Source organism: Dipteris shenzhenensis, chromosome 2, assembly GCF_047967505.1.
Source record: "Dipteris shenzhenensis isolate YYH24624 ecotype China chromosome 2, Dip_SZ_1.0, whole genome shotgun sequence".
Taxonomy (NCBI): domain Eukaryota; kingdom Viridiplantae; phylum Streptophyta; class Polypodiopsida; order Gleicheniales; family Dipteridaceae; genus Dipteris; species Dipteris shenzhenensis.
In genome coordinates, this window is record NC_141597.1 from 41,540,487 (window position 1) to 41,559,722 (window position 19,236).

The window sequence follows — 19,236 nt, forward strand, 5'->3', positions numbered from 1 at the left end:
GGAAGGCAAGGGAGCTCTGATACCATGACAAAATATGAAGAGGGGAGAGGAGAAGAGTGGAGATGAGGAGAGAGGGCACAGCTAGAGAGCACACCACAAATGACTAACTGTACACTAGATTTAGTTGATATCTACAAACCCTTTTAGGGTTAGGGTTAGGGGATCTAACCCTTTTCTTTATAGCACTCTATAAGGTTAGTGCTATGCACATATGATCACGTGATAGTGCTATGCACACATGATCACATGATGTTGAGCGTGAACTCTCAACACCTAGGACTACACCATGCACAGCCCTCTACCAAAACATTATGGATTCTTTGAGCCCCGTGGAAGTTCTCCTTGTTGAGGACTTCAACGCAAGGACAGATACATGCCTAGTATCACTTCTGGAAGGACCTACCACATTCTTATACCTTTACTCTTTGAACATAGTCTTCTCTTGTTATATAGATGAATCTATCTTATTACCAGATGTTGATATACACAAGGTTGGAATGTCTCAAGTCTTAGATAAACAGGCCCCAATCACTTCCTATAGACATGCACTACTAGACATGGGCAGGATACATGATCTTACAATCTATAATGGCTTGGATCGCTAGCCCTCCTCAGGCAGGTCCACTTGTTCCCACATGGGGGGGGCTTCGCCTTCACTTCACATATTACTGACTTCTCTGTCTCCACCACCACCTTGTTTTTTAGTATATCCAAAATACTACCTACATCACACACGACACCACTTACCATGAGATACACTTTGATCACAAACTAAAACCCAAGTACTCCGCACGCCTCTCCAACCTACTCAAAGACATTGACCATGTACTGCTCTTATGGGATCGAGTCGCCCTGATCACACACTCTGCCCTACACACTTTCTCACAACCACTCGATCCACACGCTCCCACCTCTCGGCTCAGTGCCCAGCAATAGCTGGTATGATGACGAGTATAAGGCTTTATGTTGACAACTCCGACTCAAAACTAGCATCATGTGCGAAAGTGAGGTAGAGGCGATACATGAGTACCGTCATCTGGTTCGCCAAAACAAGCAAACTTCCGTTCGCCGGAATTAGGAGTCAATAAAAACTTTGTTTAGTAACAATGCTAAAGACTTATGGCGGGGGTTCCTTGAGCAGCGAGCCCCATCCCCTCTACTCCTATGCACATACCAGGAGGTGCTACCAAAGATGGACCTGTGTACCAGGATGGTGTGCGGAAGCGAAAGCGGACCTGGTGGAGCAGGAGCCACTGGATGAAAAGCCAGGAAAAGATTTCAACACCGAAAGGTTCCAGAGGACTACGACCAGTGGAGCATCTTCATCGACGTGTTGGCATTGGGCCTGGATGTGTCGGTGAGAGGGGGTGTTGGAAAGGTCACCTCCCCATCTGTAAGCCCCCAAATGAGGAGAGCGTGGGGGAGGGAGACCTAGGGCAGGATGTGCCCAAAGAGAGATTACCTGGATGTGTGGATCTGGGATAGATCTGGAGCATTCATGGTTGGTGGGGTATCCCAAGGATGAATGGCTGCATCAGGAGCAGCTCATGTGCAGGAAGATGGCGGGGACATAGTGTCTTGGATCAGGCCTGGCGTCAGGCACTCAGTGGACTGCAGCAGGACCCTATGAAAGGCGCGCTGACATCAGTATGTGTACGGAGCAGGGTACAAAGCTGTACGGATCTGTACAGGCTGCTGCAGGGCAGTGTACGGAAGAGGTACGGTCAGGACAAGGCGCCGGCAAAGGGCTGCAGCAAGGCGCAGTATAGTGGGGGTCTATGGGCAGGTCTATGGCTTGCAAGCAGAGCTGGCAGGTGGCAGGACAGCAGCAAAGGAGCTGGAGCCTGCATGGAACAAAGGGCCAGCAAAGGGCCCTTATATAGGGCTGGTTGGGCTGAGCCAACCAGGTCGGTTGGGCCAGCCAACCTAGTCTGTCCAGTCGGCCCAGTCAGGGCAGACTGGTCGGTATTTTTGCCAGGCCTCGGGGGCTATAAAAGGAGAGGCTTCAGGCCTCATTTCTCATCCAGCCTAGCAGCACTTCAAGGAGCAGGAAGGAGCAGCAGAGCAGCAGCAGTTGGGCCTATGACCAGGAGGTGAACTGTACTGAGGTGCTGCAGACTTAGCTCAGGGAGAGGCTGAACCTAGACTGTCTTCTAGGGCAGAAGGTTGCTGAGATCATCACCACTTGGAGCAGCAGAAAAGCCCCATCAGAAAGGAGCAGCAGGGAGCTTGTCTTGGGCCTCATCACTGGAGGAGAAGAGAGCATACAGTAGCTGCAGACTTAGCTGAGGGTGCTGCCCACCTAGGCTGGTGCAAAGACAGCAAGGTGGAAGGGATCTAGACGGAAAGTCTACAGACGCTCCAGGTGGAGCACGCGGGCTCGAGTCTAGAGATAGCCAGCTGATAGGAGAAGGACCTTGTGGTAAGATCAGAGGACCACATCATTGGTGGGACTCTGCATCTATCTCTTTTGTATTGTGTCCATAGTTTTGGACAGAAATATATATTTTGGTGGTTTCTCTATCTGGCTGGTTCATTGTCTATTGATGAGTCTGCACACCTATTGTATGCACATAAGTAAAGAAGTCTGTGATTCCACACCCACACCGCACACTGTGTGAGCTCCTGGGCATTACTATAAGTCTTCCGCTGCGTGTACCCTCTGTTGGGTCTTTTCTAACAAGCAGGACCAAATGGGAACCGAAGAGCCGGAAGTGTATTTTCTTGGGCTACAATGAAGAGACGAAGGGTTACCGTCTCTATAATCCTGTTACCAAGAAGGTAATAGTAAGTCGCGATGTGGTCTTCTCAGAACAGCCGCATCAATTGGAGGAGAATGCTTCCTTCCCAGACAACCAGGACTAGGATATCCATCCAGTACAACCACCAACAGCAGACCGAACTCCCCCAACGGTGCTTGGGAGGATTCAAGATAAAGAAGAGGAAGAAGAGCCTGCAGAACCACAATGGCAACAGCCATTCCCGAAGTGGGTAAAGCAGGTTTTGGACGACAGAGAACCTCCAACCATTGAGGAGGAACCATCCGAACACCGTCGGTCCAAGAGATTAGAGGAGGAAAGAAGGACGCAGGAACACTTGGTCAACTACGCTTTGATGACAGAGGTGATCCGTGCTGAAGAACCCAAGTGTCTTGAAGAGGCACAGGGTGATGATAGGTGGATGGAGGCTATGCAGTCGGAGTATGGCTCATAATAAAGAACAACACTTGGGACCTTGTGGATCGACCACCAAAATGCAAGGTAATCGGCACCAAGTGGGTGTACAAGACCAAGTACAATTCCGACGGCACGTTGGATAAGTACAAGGCTCGGCTTGTGGCAAAAAGATTCGCACAGATACATGGTTTTGATTATCAAGATACTTTTGCTCCCACGGCTCGACTAACCACAATTTGCAGTGTTTTGGCTTTAGCAGCACAGGAAAGTTGGCCCGTGTTTCAAATGGATGTAAAATCTGCCTTTCTGAATGGAGATCTCAAGGAGAAGGTATACGTGGAACAACCACCAGGTTTTGTGATCCGTGGTTCATAAGGTAAAGTCTATAAACTAAAGAAGGCACTTTACAGGCTGAAACAGGCCCCACGAGCGTGGTACCAGCGGATTGATGCCTACTTTCTGCAAAACGGGTTCAGGAGGAGCCCATCTGATGCAAATTTGTATATCTACAGAGAAGGAGGCAGGTGTATGATCATGGTCCTTTATGTGGACGACCTTGTCATAACAGGGAACCATGAAGAAAAGATCTCGCAGACAAAGCAGTTGCTAGGAAGAGAGTTTGAAATGACAGACCTCGGACTGATGCATTTCTGTTTGGGGATTGAAGTTTGGCAAGAGCCAAAACAGATCTTCATCTCACAGCTGAAGTATGCTGGAGAGATACTGAAGGCATTTGGCATGGCTGAGTGCCAAGACAGTTGGCACCCCTATGGAGGTTGACGTAAAGCTCTCAAACGAGGATTCATCACCACTCGTGGACGAAGCGAAGTACAGAGGCTTGTGGGCAGTTTGATTTACTTGTGCAACACGCGGCCGGACATTAGCTTTGCAACTAATGTACTAAGCAGGTTTTCCAATAAGCCCCGAGAGAACCATTGGAGGGCAGGGATGCGGGTGCTGAAATACATCAAAGGCACACTTGATTATGGCATCACCCATACCAAGGGCAACATCTTGACCAGATTCTGTGACTCGGATTGGGCAGGAGACGTGGACAGCAGGAGATCAGTGACAGGTTACTGTTTCTCACTTGGATCTGGAGCTGTATCATGGGTCAGCAAGAAGCAACCTACAGTTGCTCTTTCTTCTACCGAGGCTAAGTACAAATCAGCATGTTTTGCTTCTTGTGAGGCAGTGTGGTTGAGAAGGATTTTAGGGGACATGGGTACATTGCAGAACAAGCCTACGTAGTTATCATGTGACCATCAAAGTTGCATGGCAATTGCAAAGAACCCTGTGTTCCACGCTCGCACAAAACACATTGAGATTCAATATCACTTTGTACGCGAGCTCATCATGGGATGGAGAGGTCAACTTGGTGTACTGTCCGACTACAGAAAATGCTGCGGACATCTTCACGAAGGCTCTTGGAAGAGACTTGCTGGAGAGGCATCTTCATCGACTTGGCATTCGGTCGAAAAAGTAAGTTCACTTGCGGGTGGACATTGAGGGACGGTGTTAGATATCAATGCTCCACTCTCGTGTAACTACGTGGGAACCAGCTAACTCTACTTGTAAGCCCCCCATATGAGGAGAAGGCATTTGAGTCGCTCGGTTATCCGGTAGGTCCTGGTTTGGACACCAGATGGGAGCCATGTGTGGCCTGATGGCTGTACGGCTTCAGATAGAGTTGGCACACTGCCAACTAGGCTACATGCAAGTGCACGAAGGCATCCCATGACTGACCGCACTGAGGGTAGACGGAGCATTTCCCGGGGCAGCCCACTCTCGGGTTGCGGGGCCCGTTTGGAGCCCCAGATGATCCCGAATGGCTCTGGGCCGAACGGATACCGTAGGTGAGTTGCTCTATTCTACGCCACGGTTCTATCGTGTGGTCGGTGGCCTATTTCGGGACCGACCTCCAGTCGGCCGTTTTGGGCGGACTGGGTCCGTCACCCAATTGGGTCTAATCGACTACGACTGGTGGCTATATAAGAGCAAGCCCGTGAAGCCCATATTCATCACTGGCTACAGCAACCTTGATTCCTTAGCATCCAACCTCCGTCCTCTACTGTTTCCAGCACGCCATCGAAGCTTCTCACACAAGAGCGCACAACTAGGAGGCAGCGCCATCTATTGTATCAGTTTTACAGTAATCAAATTTTTTATTCTCCATACTATCTGCTTTTCTCTCTTGCATACGAGATCCTGTTATCTGTTGAGCACAGACGTTGTATTGTTTTCTTACACAAACGAACAATCATGAGGGCCTACATACTGAATTCATTGCATACAGAATAATACCTTGGCCTTGAGCGAAAGATCATGAGGGCCTACGTATTGAATTCGTTGCATCCGGAATAAATACCTTGGGCCCGATCTTAGCGAAGCTCTTCAATGAAGTGGTTTGCACAGGCTTGCCACACACTTGGACCTTAACATCATCACCCCAAGGCAAGAGATCCCATGATACCGAAAAACTACAAGACCATTATTGTCATGTGCATGGTGTACCTAGGGTTGGATAGCATGTGAACATGGGTTACGGGATAGCATAGGGCTGGATGGCTATTTTTAGCCGAGATTGCTATAAATAGAGATTGATTCATATATAGTGCTCGCTTTACATGGAGGGATCTATTCATAGCATTGTGCTATCTATAGCGGGTTTCCTTCTATATAGAGGGAGGGCCAGTGCTATTGTGTAGATCAGTTAAGCGCTCCTCAACTGATGGATGGGCTTGGACCCAGGCCGGGACTCTAGCCATCTACATGGTGGATCATAGGTGGTGTATCGAAGGTCCTCTGAACGGGCTCAGGTGGTATGGGACACCTGGGTTAGATATGGGCCTATGGATGAGTCGAGCGGTAGCCCACGTGCTCGGGGGTGGTTGGGAGGATCGAGGCGCCTGCACTATGATTTTGGTTGGATTGAGGACGAGATTCTAGGTCAGTGATAGGGTTGGATCCTACGGGGTCGTGTCATTTGGTATTAGAGCCGCCCTTTCACGACAAGTAGAGAGGTGAAGTAGTGCAGGAGATTTCCAGGTACGGTTCTCATATGTGCGTAGGATTTTCCATATTCTCTTCTGTTCAAGACGAACATATGGGGTTGGCAGTTGCGCTGGTAACTAGTGAAATTGTTGGATTTCTTTGACTAGTTGGGATTCCTGTGTGTTCGCCTTTAGAGAAGGAATTTGACGCTGGATTATTGTATGAGAATTTGGAATCATTGATCAGCTAGTTGTTTGAGGAAGGTACCTAACGTAGGAGATTCGATGAGGTTGATGGATGATGCGATTGCATGAGCGCTAGGTAAGCTCTTGTAATGGGGATGATAAAAGGGGAGGATTATGCTGTATAGGATTGGAGAAGCCGGGTGCGATTATCCAAGGCTGGATTGGGCTTATGAATTGGGACGAAGGAGTAATTTACTGCTGATTGTCGCGGGCTGCAATGCTTTTCTGATGATCTACCACAGTATAGCTTTGATTTCCTTGTTTGGGCTAAACACAAGGATTGGGTACGAAAAGCAATGCTTTCCAACATCTCGTCCTAACGCCCTGTTTTGATCATCTTTATTTGATGCGCCAATAGCGCCTTTCTTCTTCGAGGTATTAGCGCAATAGCATGGACATGCGTGTGTTGCGTTGATTACTGCGTAGGAGATGGGCGATGTGAGCTTGGCATTTAGGGGACCGTGGCTTTTGAGATCATCGTGCAACGCTTCACTATTTTTATCTGATTCGGCCAAGAATAGAAAAGCAACGCTGTTTTTGGCAACATGCTTTTGGAAAAGTCTGAATGAGCTTAAGCCCTTGTGTTTTTTGATTCAAAGCATTAGGCTTTTGGGATTCTCACCTTTATAAGACTCCCACCCTTGCTCTGATTACCCCGATTTCCCCTCACCCTCTTCGTTATCTTTCCTCATTCGTTGCTCTTCACACCTGGTTCGCTATTCCTATGGAAGGCCATCAAAGCAATCAAACTCCATCGTTGGACTATTTCTTTATTTAGATGGAGAACGAGGCTACATGGAAGATTATTCCTCGTAGACCTCATGACTTGCTGCGAGAGATGGATTCCTTGATGGATGAACTCTGGGCAGCTCTTCACTACTATAAAACCCCTAAGTACCAGAAATATATTGAAGAAGGCTCGTGCTGTTCTAAATATAAACAGCTTGTTTTAGAGTCTTTGTACCGCTTCCGAGTTATCGAGAAGTGATGAAGAAGTTGAAATCCTCAGATTTGACCGACACCCAATTATTTTTGGCTCAACAGGATCTTTTGAACCACTCTTGGTTCAAGAAGCTCCCCAAATTTGTATGAATTGTAAATTGTCTTGTTATTAAATTGACCACGTTTTGGTTCATTTTGTTTTGATTTGTAACTAGTGGCATCTATAATTTGATGGGTTCTTTTTTCAAATTATATTTTTCTTGCATATATCTTGAAGTTTTTTAGATATATAGTACATTAAGGATGCCCGAGTCTTGTTACATCTTAAACTTGACTTAACTAAGACAATGGGATTTTCCTTTCTCGAATCTTGATGCATAGATTCCTATTTGGTTTCTATTTGAAGTTTTGATCTCAATGTGATTGTGAGTTATGACGTTTCTTCGAGTTACCATTCGGACATATGAAGGTTCTTATTGATTAGACCAGAGTGAGTCTTGTTGGATACCTTCTTTGAATCATGTCCAAAGGCGGGGTCATTCTGATTCTCACTCTTTTAGCCTAAGGTCATGGATAGTTAGGATTCAAGAGTTGTTAGGGATGCTACCTACTAGTTTTCTTCTTTGACCTATTGGTTGAGGTATTATAACACAAGGGGGTGATATGATCACATTAAGAAAAGAATTGAGAACGGATTTGCCACCCCAACTTAATCTGGGATGGTCTGAGTTGAAGAGGTATTGGCTACCCTGATTCACTCATATTGTCCACCGAGTTTTTTATTTGCAGTATGCTTTGGTGGTATGGGACACTAAGGTATGTTACATTTAAGATTCTCTAATGTGGTGGTATAATCCAGCGTGAAATAATACCCAAGGACCTCTAGGGTGAAGTACAAGTAGGCTGAATTGCATTGGGGGCAACCTGATTAGATTTTTTGCGAGGGCTGACTAAGATTCTTTACCCTGAGAGAAGCCATGTTTTTTTTTGGGTTCAACCCTGGAGCTCCATAGTCTAGACTCAATCTCAGGGAGGGTTACCACATCTCTTCTGATGATGGTCTGTTAGTGCCTTATTTGGAACTTGGTGTTCCTAGATAAGAGATCCTAAGAACTGGATGCTCCTGTGATAGGAGCAGTTTATTGTGCACAAGTTTATACAGGATATCCGATAGTGGATCTTGTTTTAAAAGACCTCGAATTGTCTATTTCCACACTCTTTGGATCACATAGGATGTTACTCCTATGATGATTGACTATATACATGTCTAGAATAGTACCATTGACTGCATATAGCCAATTGAATTTTTACTGATTATCCTAAGGGACCATATTTTTTGTCAGAATTTTGCCCATTGATACATCCATGAAGATTCTTCCATCATGAGTTATGAACTAATACCTAATTGTTCTGCGATGGAAAGTCTGTCATGTATTTCAACCCAAGAATTTGAATTACAAGGGTATTCTGTTGTGGGATTTTCTGAATACTAAGTAATTCAAGAAATTAGGGTTGATAGAAATTGCAACCCAAAGATTGACCTCGAGGGGCTCAATTGATGGGGTTGTTCGAACAATGATTCCTCGATCTCAATCTAAGATTTTTGAGTTTAAGGGTATTCAGCATGATGAATATTTTTTTGTCAATTCCCAGTTAGCACTCAATAGATAAGGTTGATAGAATCGTTTACCTTCAAGTACGGATTTTATCATTCTTGTGTACGGATATGTCAACGGAACTAGCTCTGTGGATTCAGAGTTTATTTGATTTCTCGAGGAGAATACTCGACGATACGTAACCTTGTTTAGATTGAGAGATTTACTTTCCTTTGGTTGGTTATCAAAGATTGTGGCTTTGGAGTTAGATTCTCTTTGATTTGAATCTCATGGAACGTATAGCACACTCAAACTAGTCAGAGTATAGTTATTGGCATTGACTCATCTTCACATAGAGTTTTCGGGCTTTCTAGTGAACTCAGAAGTGAGTTCTTAGAGGAAGGGGAGTATGTCATGGTGTACCTAGGGTTGGATAGCAGGTGAACATGGGTTACGGGATAGGGCTGGATGGCTATTTTTAGCCGAGATTGCTATATGTAGAGATTGATTCATATATAGTGCTCGCTTTATATGGAGGAAGCTATTCATAGCATTGTGCTATCTATAGCAGGTTTCCTTCTATATAGAGGGAGGGCCAATGCTATTGTGTAGATCAATTGAGCGCTCCTCAACTGATGGATGGGCTTGGACCAAGGCCGGGAGTTTGGCCATCTACATGGTGGATCATAGGTGATGTATTGAAGGTCCTCTGGACGGGCTTAGGTGGTATGGGACGCGGCACGCCTGGGTTACATATGGGCCTGTGGTGTGGGAGTAGGGAGAGAGCAAAGTGTGAGAGCAGGAGCAAGAGAGAGAGAGAGCTGAAAACGATAGTTGCAATTAGATGAGTGTGTTACAACTGAATAGAGTGAGAGGTTTTGTCTAAGTGACAAAACCTTATCCTTCACTAACCGTAGTTAGTGAACTAACTGTGGTTAGGGGGAAAAACCTCTAAGTGAGGGAAAAGTGCCCCTAACCTACTTATTACATTACATTGGTCACTGCTAAATTATAACAATAATTCTAACACCCCCCTGCAGTGCCAATGTCATGTACAAGGAAATGATCAATCACCAAAAGGAGATAAGTTCAGGGCACTGCGAAATGCCTCAAACTTTTCACGTGGAAGTGCTTTGGTGAAAATGTCTGCAACATTGTCATGTGTTGACACATAGATCATATTGATCCTGCATGCAACTTCTCTTTGACGTAGTGATAGTGAACCTCAATGTGCTTCGTGCGAGCATGAAACACAGGATTCTTTGCCACTGCAATAGCACTCCGACTATCAGTGAGAATTGGAGAAGGACCCTCCAATGAAAGATGAAGATCAGCAAATAAACGACGCAGCCAAACACATTCAACTGCCGCTGTGAAAGCTGCCCTGTACTCAGCTTCACATGAAGAGGTAGCCACTGTAGATTGTTTCTTGCTCAACCAAGAAATACAAGCTTTGCCCAAAAAGAAACAATTGCCACTTGTGGACTGCCTAGTGTCATAGTCTCCAGCCCAATCTGAGTCACTGTAGGCATGCATCTGCAAGTTACCCCCTTGGGAAACATCAAGCCAAAAGACTTGGTACCTTGCAAATAACGGAAGATGCGTTTTACAGCCTGCCAATGCATAGTCTTTGGGCTGTGCATATATCTGCTCACCTGAGAAACTGCAAACTGAACATCAGGTCGTGTATTGCAGAGATAAATGAGGCATCCAACAGCCTGACTGTAGAGTGTGACATCAAATGATTCACCTGCTTCATGCATTGTAAGCTTCAGCCCCGGCTCCATGGGAGTAGCTATGGGCTTACAATCCTGCATGTTGAATCTGTCCGAGAGTTTTTGCACATACTTGGATTGAGACATACCGATGCCACTTTTCTCTTGAGTACACTGGATCCCCAAATAAAAGTGTAGCAGCCCCAAATCTGACATGTCAAAAGTGGTCTGCAATTCAGCTTTAAAATCTGCAATATTATCTTCATTTGACCCTGTGAGCAGTAAGTGTTTGGCTGCGTCGTTTATTTGCTGATCTTCATCTTTCATTGGAGGGTCCTTCTCCAATTCTCACTGATAGTCAGAGTGCTATTGCAGTGGCAAAGAATCATGTGTTTCATGCTCGCACGAAGCACATTGAGGTTCACTATCACTACGTCAGAAAGAAGTTGCATGCAGGAGAGATCAGTATGATCTATGTGTCAACACATGACAATGTTGCAGACATTTTCACCAAAGCACTTCCACGTGAAAAGTTTGAGGCATTTCGCAGTGCCCTGAACTTATCTCCTTTTGGTGATTGATCATTTTCTTGTACATGACATTGGCACTGCAGGGGGGTGTTAGAATTATTGTTATAATTTAGCAATGACCAATGTAATGTAATAAGTAGGTTAGGGGCATTTAGCATATTTCATAGAGCACCCTTCTTCATGACTTGGGGATCAGTGGCATGGTTCTCTCTTACTGGCACTCGTGTTTTTTGAGGGACATGACTCATACTCAGCTTTCATTATATGACAACACTCTATGGAGTCATGTTCTCTCCGGGATGTTCCCTTCACTCCTTTCAAATCTGCTCATGCCTCAATAGACACATCATGGGAGATTCTGGGTAGCAATACAACTTGGTATATTTGGAGGGCCAGATGTACGGAGGCAATGGAGGGTTCCGAGGTTCACCCTTCCCAATCTATGGCCAGTATATGGACTGGCACTATACACACACTGATGGCCATCTAGGCGAGCATGCAAGGATCCTCCAGAGCAGCTACTACAGCTAGGAGAGTTACTTTTTGCAGAGTTTGGAGAGGACCTCCTTTCTGTTACACAAATTGCTCTCTGTCTGCAAAAGCCCCAAATTTCTTCAAGGAAATTGCATCCAAAAGAGGGCAAATTAACCGAAAGCCCCAAATTTGCAATTTGTCTGCCAAAGCTCCAAATGTGCTCCCAAAAATACAGCCAAATAATGGTTGTATGCACAAAAGCCTAACAAAAAACTTTCCAATATCCTCCTGCAAAAATGTAAATTTCCAAGCCCACCTTCAAACTGTACGGACTAACAGTACGGAACTGTCAGTCCAGTGCAGTTGTACGGAACTGTACAGCTCAGCCTGTACGGTCGGAATCCATACACCTGTATGGATGTACGGATCTGTACGAGAGCTGTACGCCAGTTTGTACGGACGGTACGGGAGCTGTACGGCAGTTTGTACGAACGGTACGAGAGCTGTACGGATGGCGACAACAAACTGTACGGGGTGTACGGACGGCGCTGTCGACGAGCTAGTACAGGCGTACGAAACTGTACGGCGAACCGTACAGTCTGGCGACGAGCTGTACGACTGACGACCTGCTGTATGGCAACGATGGCGAACTATGTACGGAAAGGGGTTGTACGGCGTTTTGTACGGGCAGCCTGGTACGGACGTACGGAGCAGCTTAGACTAGCTGTACGGACTGCTGCGAAATGGTATGGATGCTACGCAGGCTGGGGCTGTACGGCGACGATGCAGGAGGAGCTTGGGCAAGGAGCTGGGAGCACGTCCAGGAAGGAACACTGCTCTAATACCAAATGTGGGAGTAGGGAGAGAGCAAAGTGTGAGAGCAGGAGCAGGAGAGAGAGAGAGAGCTGAAAACGATAGTTGCAATTAGATGAGTGTGTTACAACTGAATAGAGTGATAGGTTTTGTCTAAGTGACAAAACCTTATCCTTCACTAACCGTAGTTAGTGAACTAACTGTGGTTAGGGGAAAAAACCTCTAAGTGAGGGAAAAGTGCCCCTAACCTACTTATTACATTACATTGGTCACTGCTAAATTATAACAATAATTCTAACATGTGGATGAGTCGAGCTGTAGCCCACGTGCTCGGGGGTGGTCTAGAGGATCGAGGCGCCTACACTATAATTCTGGTTGGATTGAGGATGAGTTTCTAGGTCAGTGATAGGGTCAGATCCTGCGGGGTCGTGTCATTGCTATATATAGAGATTGATTCATATATAGTGCTTGCTTTATATGGAGGGAGCTATCCATAGCATTGTGCTATCTATAGCGGGTTTCCTTCTATATAGAGGGAGGGCCAATGCTATTGTGTAGATCAGTTGACCACTCCTCAACTGATGGATGGGCTTGGACCCAGGCTGGGACTCTGGCCATCTACATGGTGGATCATAAGTGGTGTATCGAAGGTCCTCTGGACAGGCTCAGGTGGTATGGGACACCTGGGTTAGATACGGGCCTATAAATGAGTCGAGCTGTAGCCCATGTGCTCGAGGGTGGTCAGAGGATCGAGGCGCCTGCACTATGATTCTGGTTGGATTGAGGGCGAGATTCTAGGTCAGTGATAGGATTGGATCCTACGGGGTCGTGTCAATTATGATTAAACATGTCATGTCCAAATCTATGCATCAGTACTTAACGTAGAGGTAAACCTGGTCGCAGAGATTCAGATGTTCAAAGCTGTGGGACAAGCAGGCTTTCGAATAGATCAAGGGACCATGGATCAATACTCTCACTCAGGGTGGTCACCGAGGAGGCTAGGGCATGGAGACAGAGGGTCTATTGCTGCTTTTTAGATTTCCGCAAGGCTTTTGACACAGTGCTGAAAGCCCGACTCATCAGACACGTCTGTAGGAGCTGGGATATGATCAAGAGATCACCTAGGCACTCATGGCACTTTATGAGAGAGTCTCGGGTAAGGTGAACAAAGGAGATCATGAGCACCATTGGGGTCAAACAAGATTGTCCGTTATCACCAACCTTGTTCGCTCTCTACATAGATGAGTTTGAGACCTTTATTGGGACCCTAGGAGGGGCTGGTTGCCCTCTAGCCCGATCCTTGCTCTAGATTTTCCTGTATGCAAATGACGTGGTCTTACTCTCTTCGTCAGCATAGGGTCTCTAGGAACACTTGGATGTGTTTCATACCTTTTGTGAAACACATGATTTGAAGGTCAACCTTTGGTCAAACCAAGGTCATGATCTTCAACACATCCCAGGCAGCCATGTACGGAGAGCATTTCACCTTGGATGGGTTGTTGATGGAGGTGGTAGCATCGTTTGAATATTTGAAGGTCAACCTTTGGTAAAACCATCGTACGAATATTTGTTGATGGAGGTGGTAGCATGGTACGCAAATGACGTGGTCTTACTCTCTTCGTCGGCATAGGGTCTCCAGGAACACTTGGATGTGTTTCATACCTTTTGTGACACATGATTTAAAGGTCAACCTTTGGTAAAACAAAGGTCATGATCTTCAACACATCTCGGACAGCCATGTATGGAGAGCATTTCACCTTGGATAGGTTGCTGATGGAGGTGGTAGCATCATACGAATATTTGGAGGCCCTTTTCTCCGGCCCGATCTTCACGATGCAACTAGCATTACAGGCCCGACAAAGTGGAGGGTACATTGCACTCGAGCAACAGTGCTTTCACTCTCACTTCCAGGACCCATGACCAAGACTCTTCTCTTTGACGACAGCTTGGGCCTGAGTTGAGAGGCTTCAGGTTCTCATGCTCTCACAGATGATTTGCAATAAGCCTTTAGTCCCACATTAGATAGTCCTAGTTGAGTTCAAAGGATCCCCACTACAGCTCGATGCAATTGAGTTCAAAGAATCCCCACTACAGCTCGATGCAACGTTTCAGGTTCATGTATCTCTACCACATTAGACACTATGGCTCCTCCACCACAAGTCGACACAGGCTTCCTTGGTTGGCTTTATCCTCATCCATGGCACTGGCGGTAGACGGTGACCGGTATGCACGTACATGCAAATGGTTTGAGAGCCTAGGGCTCCCTTCTAGTACAGCATTGAGGCCCCCTCCATCGAGCTCACATATCATGAGGTGAATCAGGTCATCCGAGAGGATCTTTTACAGCTACACACATTCAGCACCTGGTTGGCACCCCACGAGCTCTTTGTGAAGCTTAGTTTTTATAGAGACCATTGCCTGCAAATTTCGGCAAAGTACACATGGATCCACTCCCCCACTCCATGAGGATATTTATTAGGCAGTTCCATGTCACATCGCACACGACTTCGCGTTGAGAGAGGACGAGCAGAGAGTATACCCAAAGAGGGTCGCATCTGCACCCTATGTGATCATCAAGAGATCAAGGCGGAGGAGCACTTCGCTTTCAAATCCGGTGTACTATGAGATTAGAGGTCACTATCACTGCCTCTTCAAAGATGGTTTCGAACCCCTATCCAACTTTTTGTCTTATCCAGATCAAAGGTGCCTAACGGCTTTTATCCACGAGAACGCCCGACACAAGAAGCACTTGCTCAGATAATAGAGGCAAGACTAGGGCATATAGCTAGACTCCACTCAGAGCATGATTACTGAGTTTTTCCAGCCAAACAACACTGACTAGCAGTGTTTAGGGAGACAGTGGGCCCATGCACCAGAGCGAGAGGCACATCGGACTTGCCAATGAGTTGAGACACATATCAGACTAGGGGACTTTTCTTCCATGCTCACCAAATTAGAGACACGGCCTATTGGCATGACAATGGGGCTGGTTCGTCGCATGGCCATTGCTAGGAGACCATAGCCGACCACAAGTATTAACAACCGTCAACGTCCACAGCAGCCTCGCACATCGCCGACCCCCTCTTAGGCTTGACTTCTCCACCAGCCCTCCCCAAACGGTCATCACAGTGCCGCCATTCCTCATCCTCTCCATGAGCTTAGGAATTCTCTCTCTTATATATCAGTATTGTTATGATCATGGATTTTCTCTTATGTTCATCATGGATGTTGATGCATGTTTAGAGGCTCCACCCTTCAGCTCATTGTATAAGGTCTTTTTTAGTCTCATAGACCCTTTGGTCTTCCGAAGGCTTTTAATAATCTTTCTTTCTTTTCCCAAAGGATAAACAATTGGTGCATATTGCAGTTCACATTTCGCTAGACACAACACTCATGGACCACAAAGTAGGCCTCACGCCCACGAGGAGCCAAGTTCAAGATTGGATTCAGGACACAACACTCATGGGCCGCAAAGTAGGCCTCACGCCCACGAGGAGCCAAGTTCAAGATTGGATTCATGTGAGCTTAGTGTTAGAGGGTGACCATATTCACGAGGTTACCATCTACAGAAGAGGTGTCTTTCTTCTCCAACTAAGCTCCCTCAAGATCACCCACGCCCTGGCGCAGCATTGTCCAATTTTCCTCAGCCCTCATTGAGTGTTCTTCATTCCTTGGTACCTAGCTTCACGGTGGATGACATGGACTCGATGCACCATATCCCGCATTTTCCATTGACCCTCAGATTCCCCGCAACTATGTTAGAGTTGCCACCAACAAGTGGATGATGGGGTCCCTTTGCTAAAGTTAATAGCAGCCTGCAGGGTAGTATGAAGTTCCCTACCAGGAGGAGATCTTCCTCGAGATCTTGGACACAAGCACTTTTCGCAGCATATGTGTTCTTGCAGCTTTCGGCTCAGCACATGCTTCGGCATCTACAACTAGATAGCTCCCTTGCCTATTACACACATAAGCATGCATTTATACAAAGGTCATTGTACTGAGTTTTTGTCAGCACCCTAGAGGTGAAGGGCAGACTCAACCATGACGCACAATAGTGCGAAAGAAGAAAGCTAATCAAAATGTAGTCCATATTCTCTTCATCCAACTTGAATAGATTCTCCTACTTCAAAAGTGTTTCTGCACATGATGCATCCATACAAACATGTCCGTACTCATCCTCCTTAAAAAAACCAACATTTCAGTTTTACCATGACAAATCATCCGAAAGGTTGAAAACCCTAAAGCTTATTGAGCAACACACGGACTAGCAAATTTGACATTCCAATGGCGCCTATAGACAATAGAATAAACTTGCGCTCTCCCACATAGACACATTCACACACCTACATGCTTGTTAACATTTATTTATACAAAGGCCTTCGTACTGATCTTTGTCAATATCCGGAGGTGAAGGGCTGACTCAGGGATGACAACAACTTTACCACTAAAGGAGAACGCCAATCTCTTCATCCAAGCTACAACTCCTTGTTTTTTTTCAAAACTCCTTGTTAAGACATGAGTATTACATCTTAGTCTTTCCAAAGCAAGCATCTCTACATTTTAAACCAGAACATAAGCTGCTAGCCACTTCTAGTAGAAAAATGGCAATCATTCATAGTCTAACAATGGGGATATGAAGAAAGCTTGAAGGTGTAAAATCCTAATCCAAAAGACGATAAAAAGTGATACAATCATCGGATGTACTAGAGGTGATTATGAAATATACAAACTTGTAAACTTGGCCACGACACAACTACAGAACTCAGCAAATGTTACAGCTATCCACCCTTTCTATTTGTGAAAGTGAATCTTTAATTGTGTTCAATATGTGCACATTTGTTTGCATTTGTGCTAATCTTTCACACTTGGCATACATCCTCTGCATCTGAAATCCAAAGGATTTTTGAGTTCTAGCAGGTATATCACCAACCTGCAGAACAAGACTGAGATTGCTCCCCTTATTCACGAGACTTCCGTGTGCATCTATTAGCTCCAACACCTTCAATGGCCTTGGAAGTGAGAATTAACGTTTTGGGAAAGGGATTCAAAAAAAATAAGGCAGACAAGAGGCCACCTAGATACCTTGGTATTGGTAAATTTTAATTGACATGACCTTCTTTAACTTTGACCTTTGGGTGTTTCGCCATGTGGTTTATGCAACTGCCATAATTAATATTTATTATCCCAGTTTCCACTAAATAACTGGATTGTTAATATGAAATTACGCTATCTTATACTCGCGTTTAGCAGCATATTAATAAGTGCCTCCCTAAATCTTGGCCCTCCTTGTTGATGAGGCATCAGAAGCCTTGGAGAAACGGTGATGACTAAAACCAATACCAATTCTTCTCTGAAACTAAAGAATTTTTTGTGAGTAGAAAATGAACCGAGGTCTCCTGCTCTCTAGCTATTGTTGCACTGAGCTACCTATCTAAAGCGAAATGAGAAGACTTCATGTCTCGTATATAGCAGTTGAAGGCAAGTAAGTCTTCATCTAAGACACACCTCTCTTTGCTCACGAAGTTTTCAAAAGAGAATGTGCTCTCTCCTCACAAGCCATCCAGATGCTACATAGTGCCTAGGTGCACCAAGAGATCAAGTTCAAATTTCCTCAGAGATCTCAACGGTTGACATCTAGAAGATCTATAGTAACCAAAAGCTAATAAATAGCACTACTTATGTGGATCAACATTTCTTACTACGACATGGTGATATTTATAGTGTGTTTTTCTTTAATGAGTTATAGGACCTTGAAGTGCTGGGGATTGTTGATCTTGTACGATTTGTCATACTATGTCCTTTGGCACACCAAAAAAGATCAACATTGGTCCTTTCTGTCACAGGAGAACAAAGGCATCCTTTGTATGCCTATTTGACATCTGCACTTGGGGATCTACTTAAAAAAAGTATACGCCAACATAGTTGTACGCCATGACCCAGCACCGGGATGACCAACCTTTTCTTGTCGTTCAACAACGGTCGTACATTTCATCAGGCGTACTCCTAACAAAACCTAGAAGCTCCAAGTCCAATCTTCATAACAATACACGATTTGTAGCGTTGGCAAGGTCGACCATGTTACGAGTTTACTCGAATACCGTCCATTAGTCAGATCCAATGCGCTAATAAATGTGAACTACCGGGTGAGAAGTGTCCAAGGGCAGCATCTAACCCTCCGAATGTCGCGGACGCTTTTATTACAAACCTGAACAGAACAGGAAGCGGGTACCGATCGAGGAAATGCTTGGTGGCTGCGTCTGAAGGCATTCCTGCGAGATTCAAAAGATGTTGTAAATCCACGAGTCTGTTGGATGCAAAAGAGGTTGAACACTAGATAAATGATCACCAATTCAAGTATGTATGGATGCAAGAGAGGAGAAGGAGGAGGACCTGGAATTGAGGAGAACTGGGAAGCGTCTGCCAAGAGGGATGAGAGGTCAGGTGCATCTACGTCCATCTCGACCGTGTCCATTGCCACAGCACAGAATTTGAAACAAGCAACCTTCAGCTCAAAAGCTCAAAAACTCTTTAAAGTACTTCGTACTATATATATACATATAGGGATACACACTTGTCTTCGCTCACTCATTACATGTGGCACACACTTTTTGGCCTAGCGACGGTAGTGATTTCAGAAAGCAGAAATTAGGCTTTTCTGATTTTTTGAAAGCCTTAATACGTGGGTCTATCTGATTGGCTACCTCCTGCATGCCTTTAAATTCGCATTCCTTTCTTTCGTCGAGTGATTTGTG

At 45.5% G+C, this 19,236-nt stretch overlaps 1 protein-coding gene across 1 annotated transcript in view; it reads right to left on the reverse strand.

Moving 5' to 3' along the window:
• The window catches only part of LOC147904766 (ARM repeat superfamily protein), a 141,228-nt gene extending 122,214 nt beyond the window's left edge, over positions 1-19,014 (reverse strand). The window contains exons 1-2 of the mRNA XM_087388274.1: positions 18,875-19,014; positions 18,690-18,753 (exon numbers count right to left, since the gene is read on the reverse strand). Of these exons, the coding sequence (XP_087244400.1) occupies positions 18,690-18,753; positions 18,875-18,956 (146 nt within the window). The 5' untranslated portion in view covers positions 18,957-19,014. The remainder of the gene's footprint in view (positions 1-18,689; positions 18,754-18,874) is intronic.
• Positions 19,015-19,236: the final 222 nt, after the last annotated feature.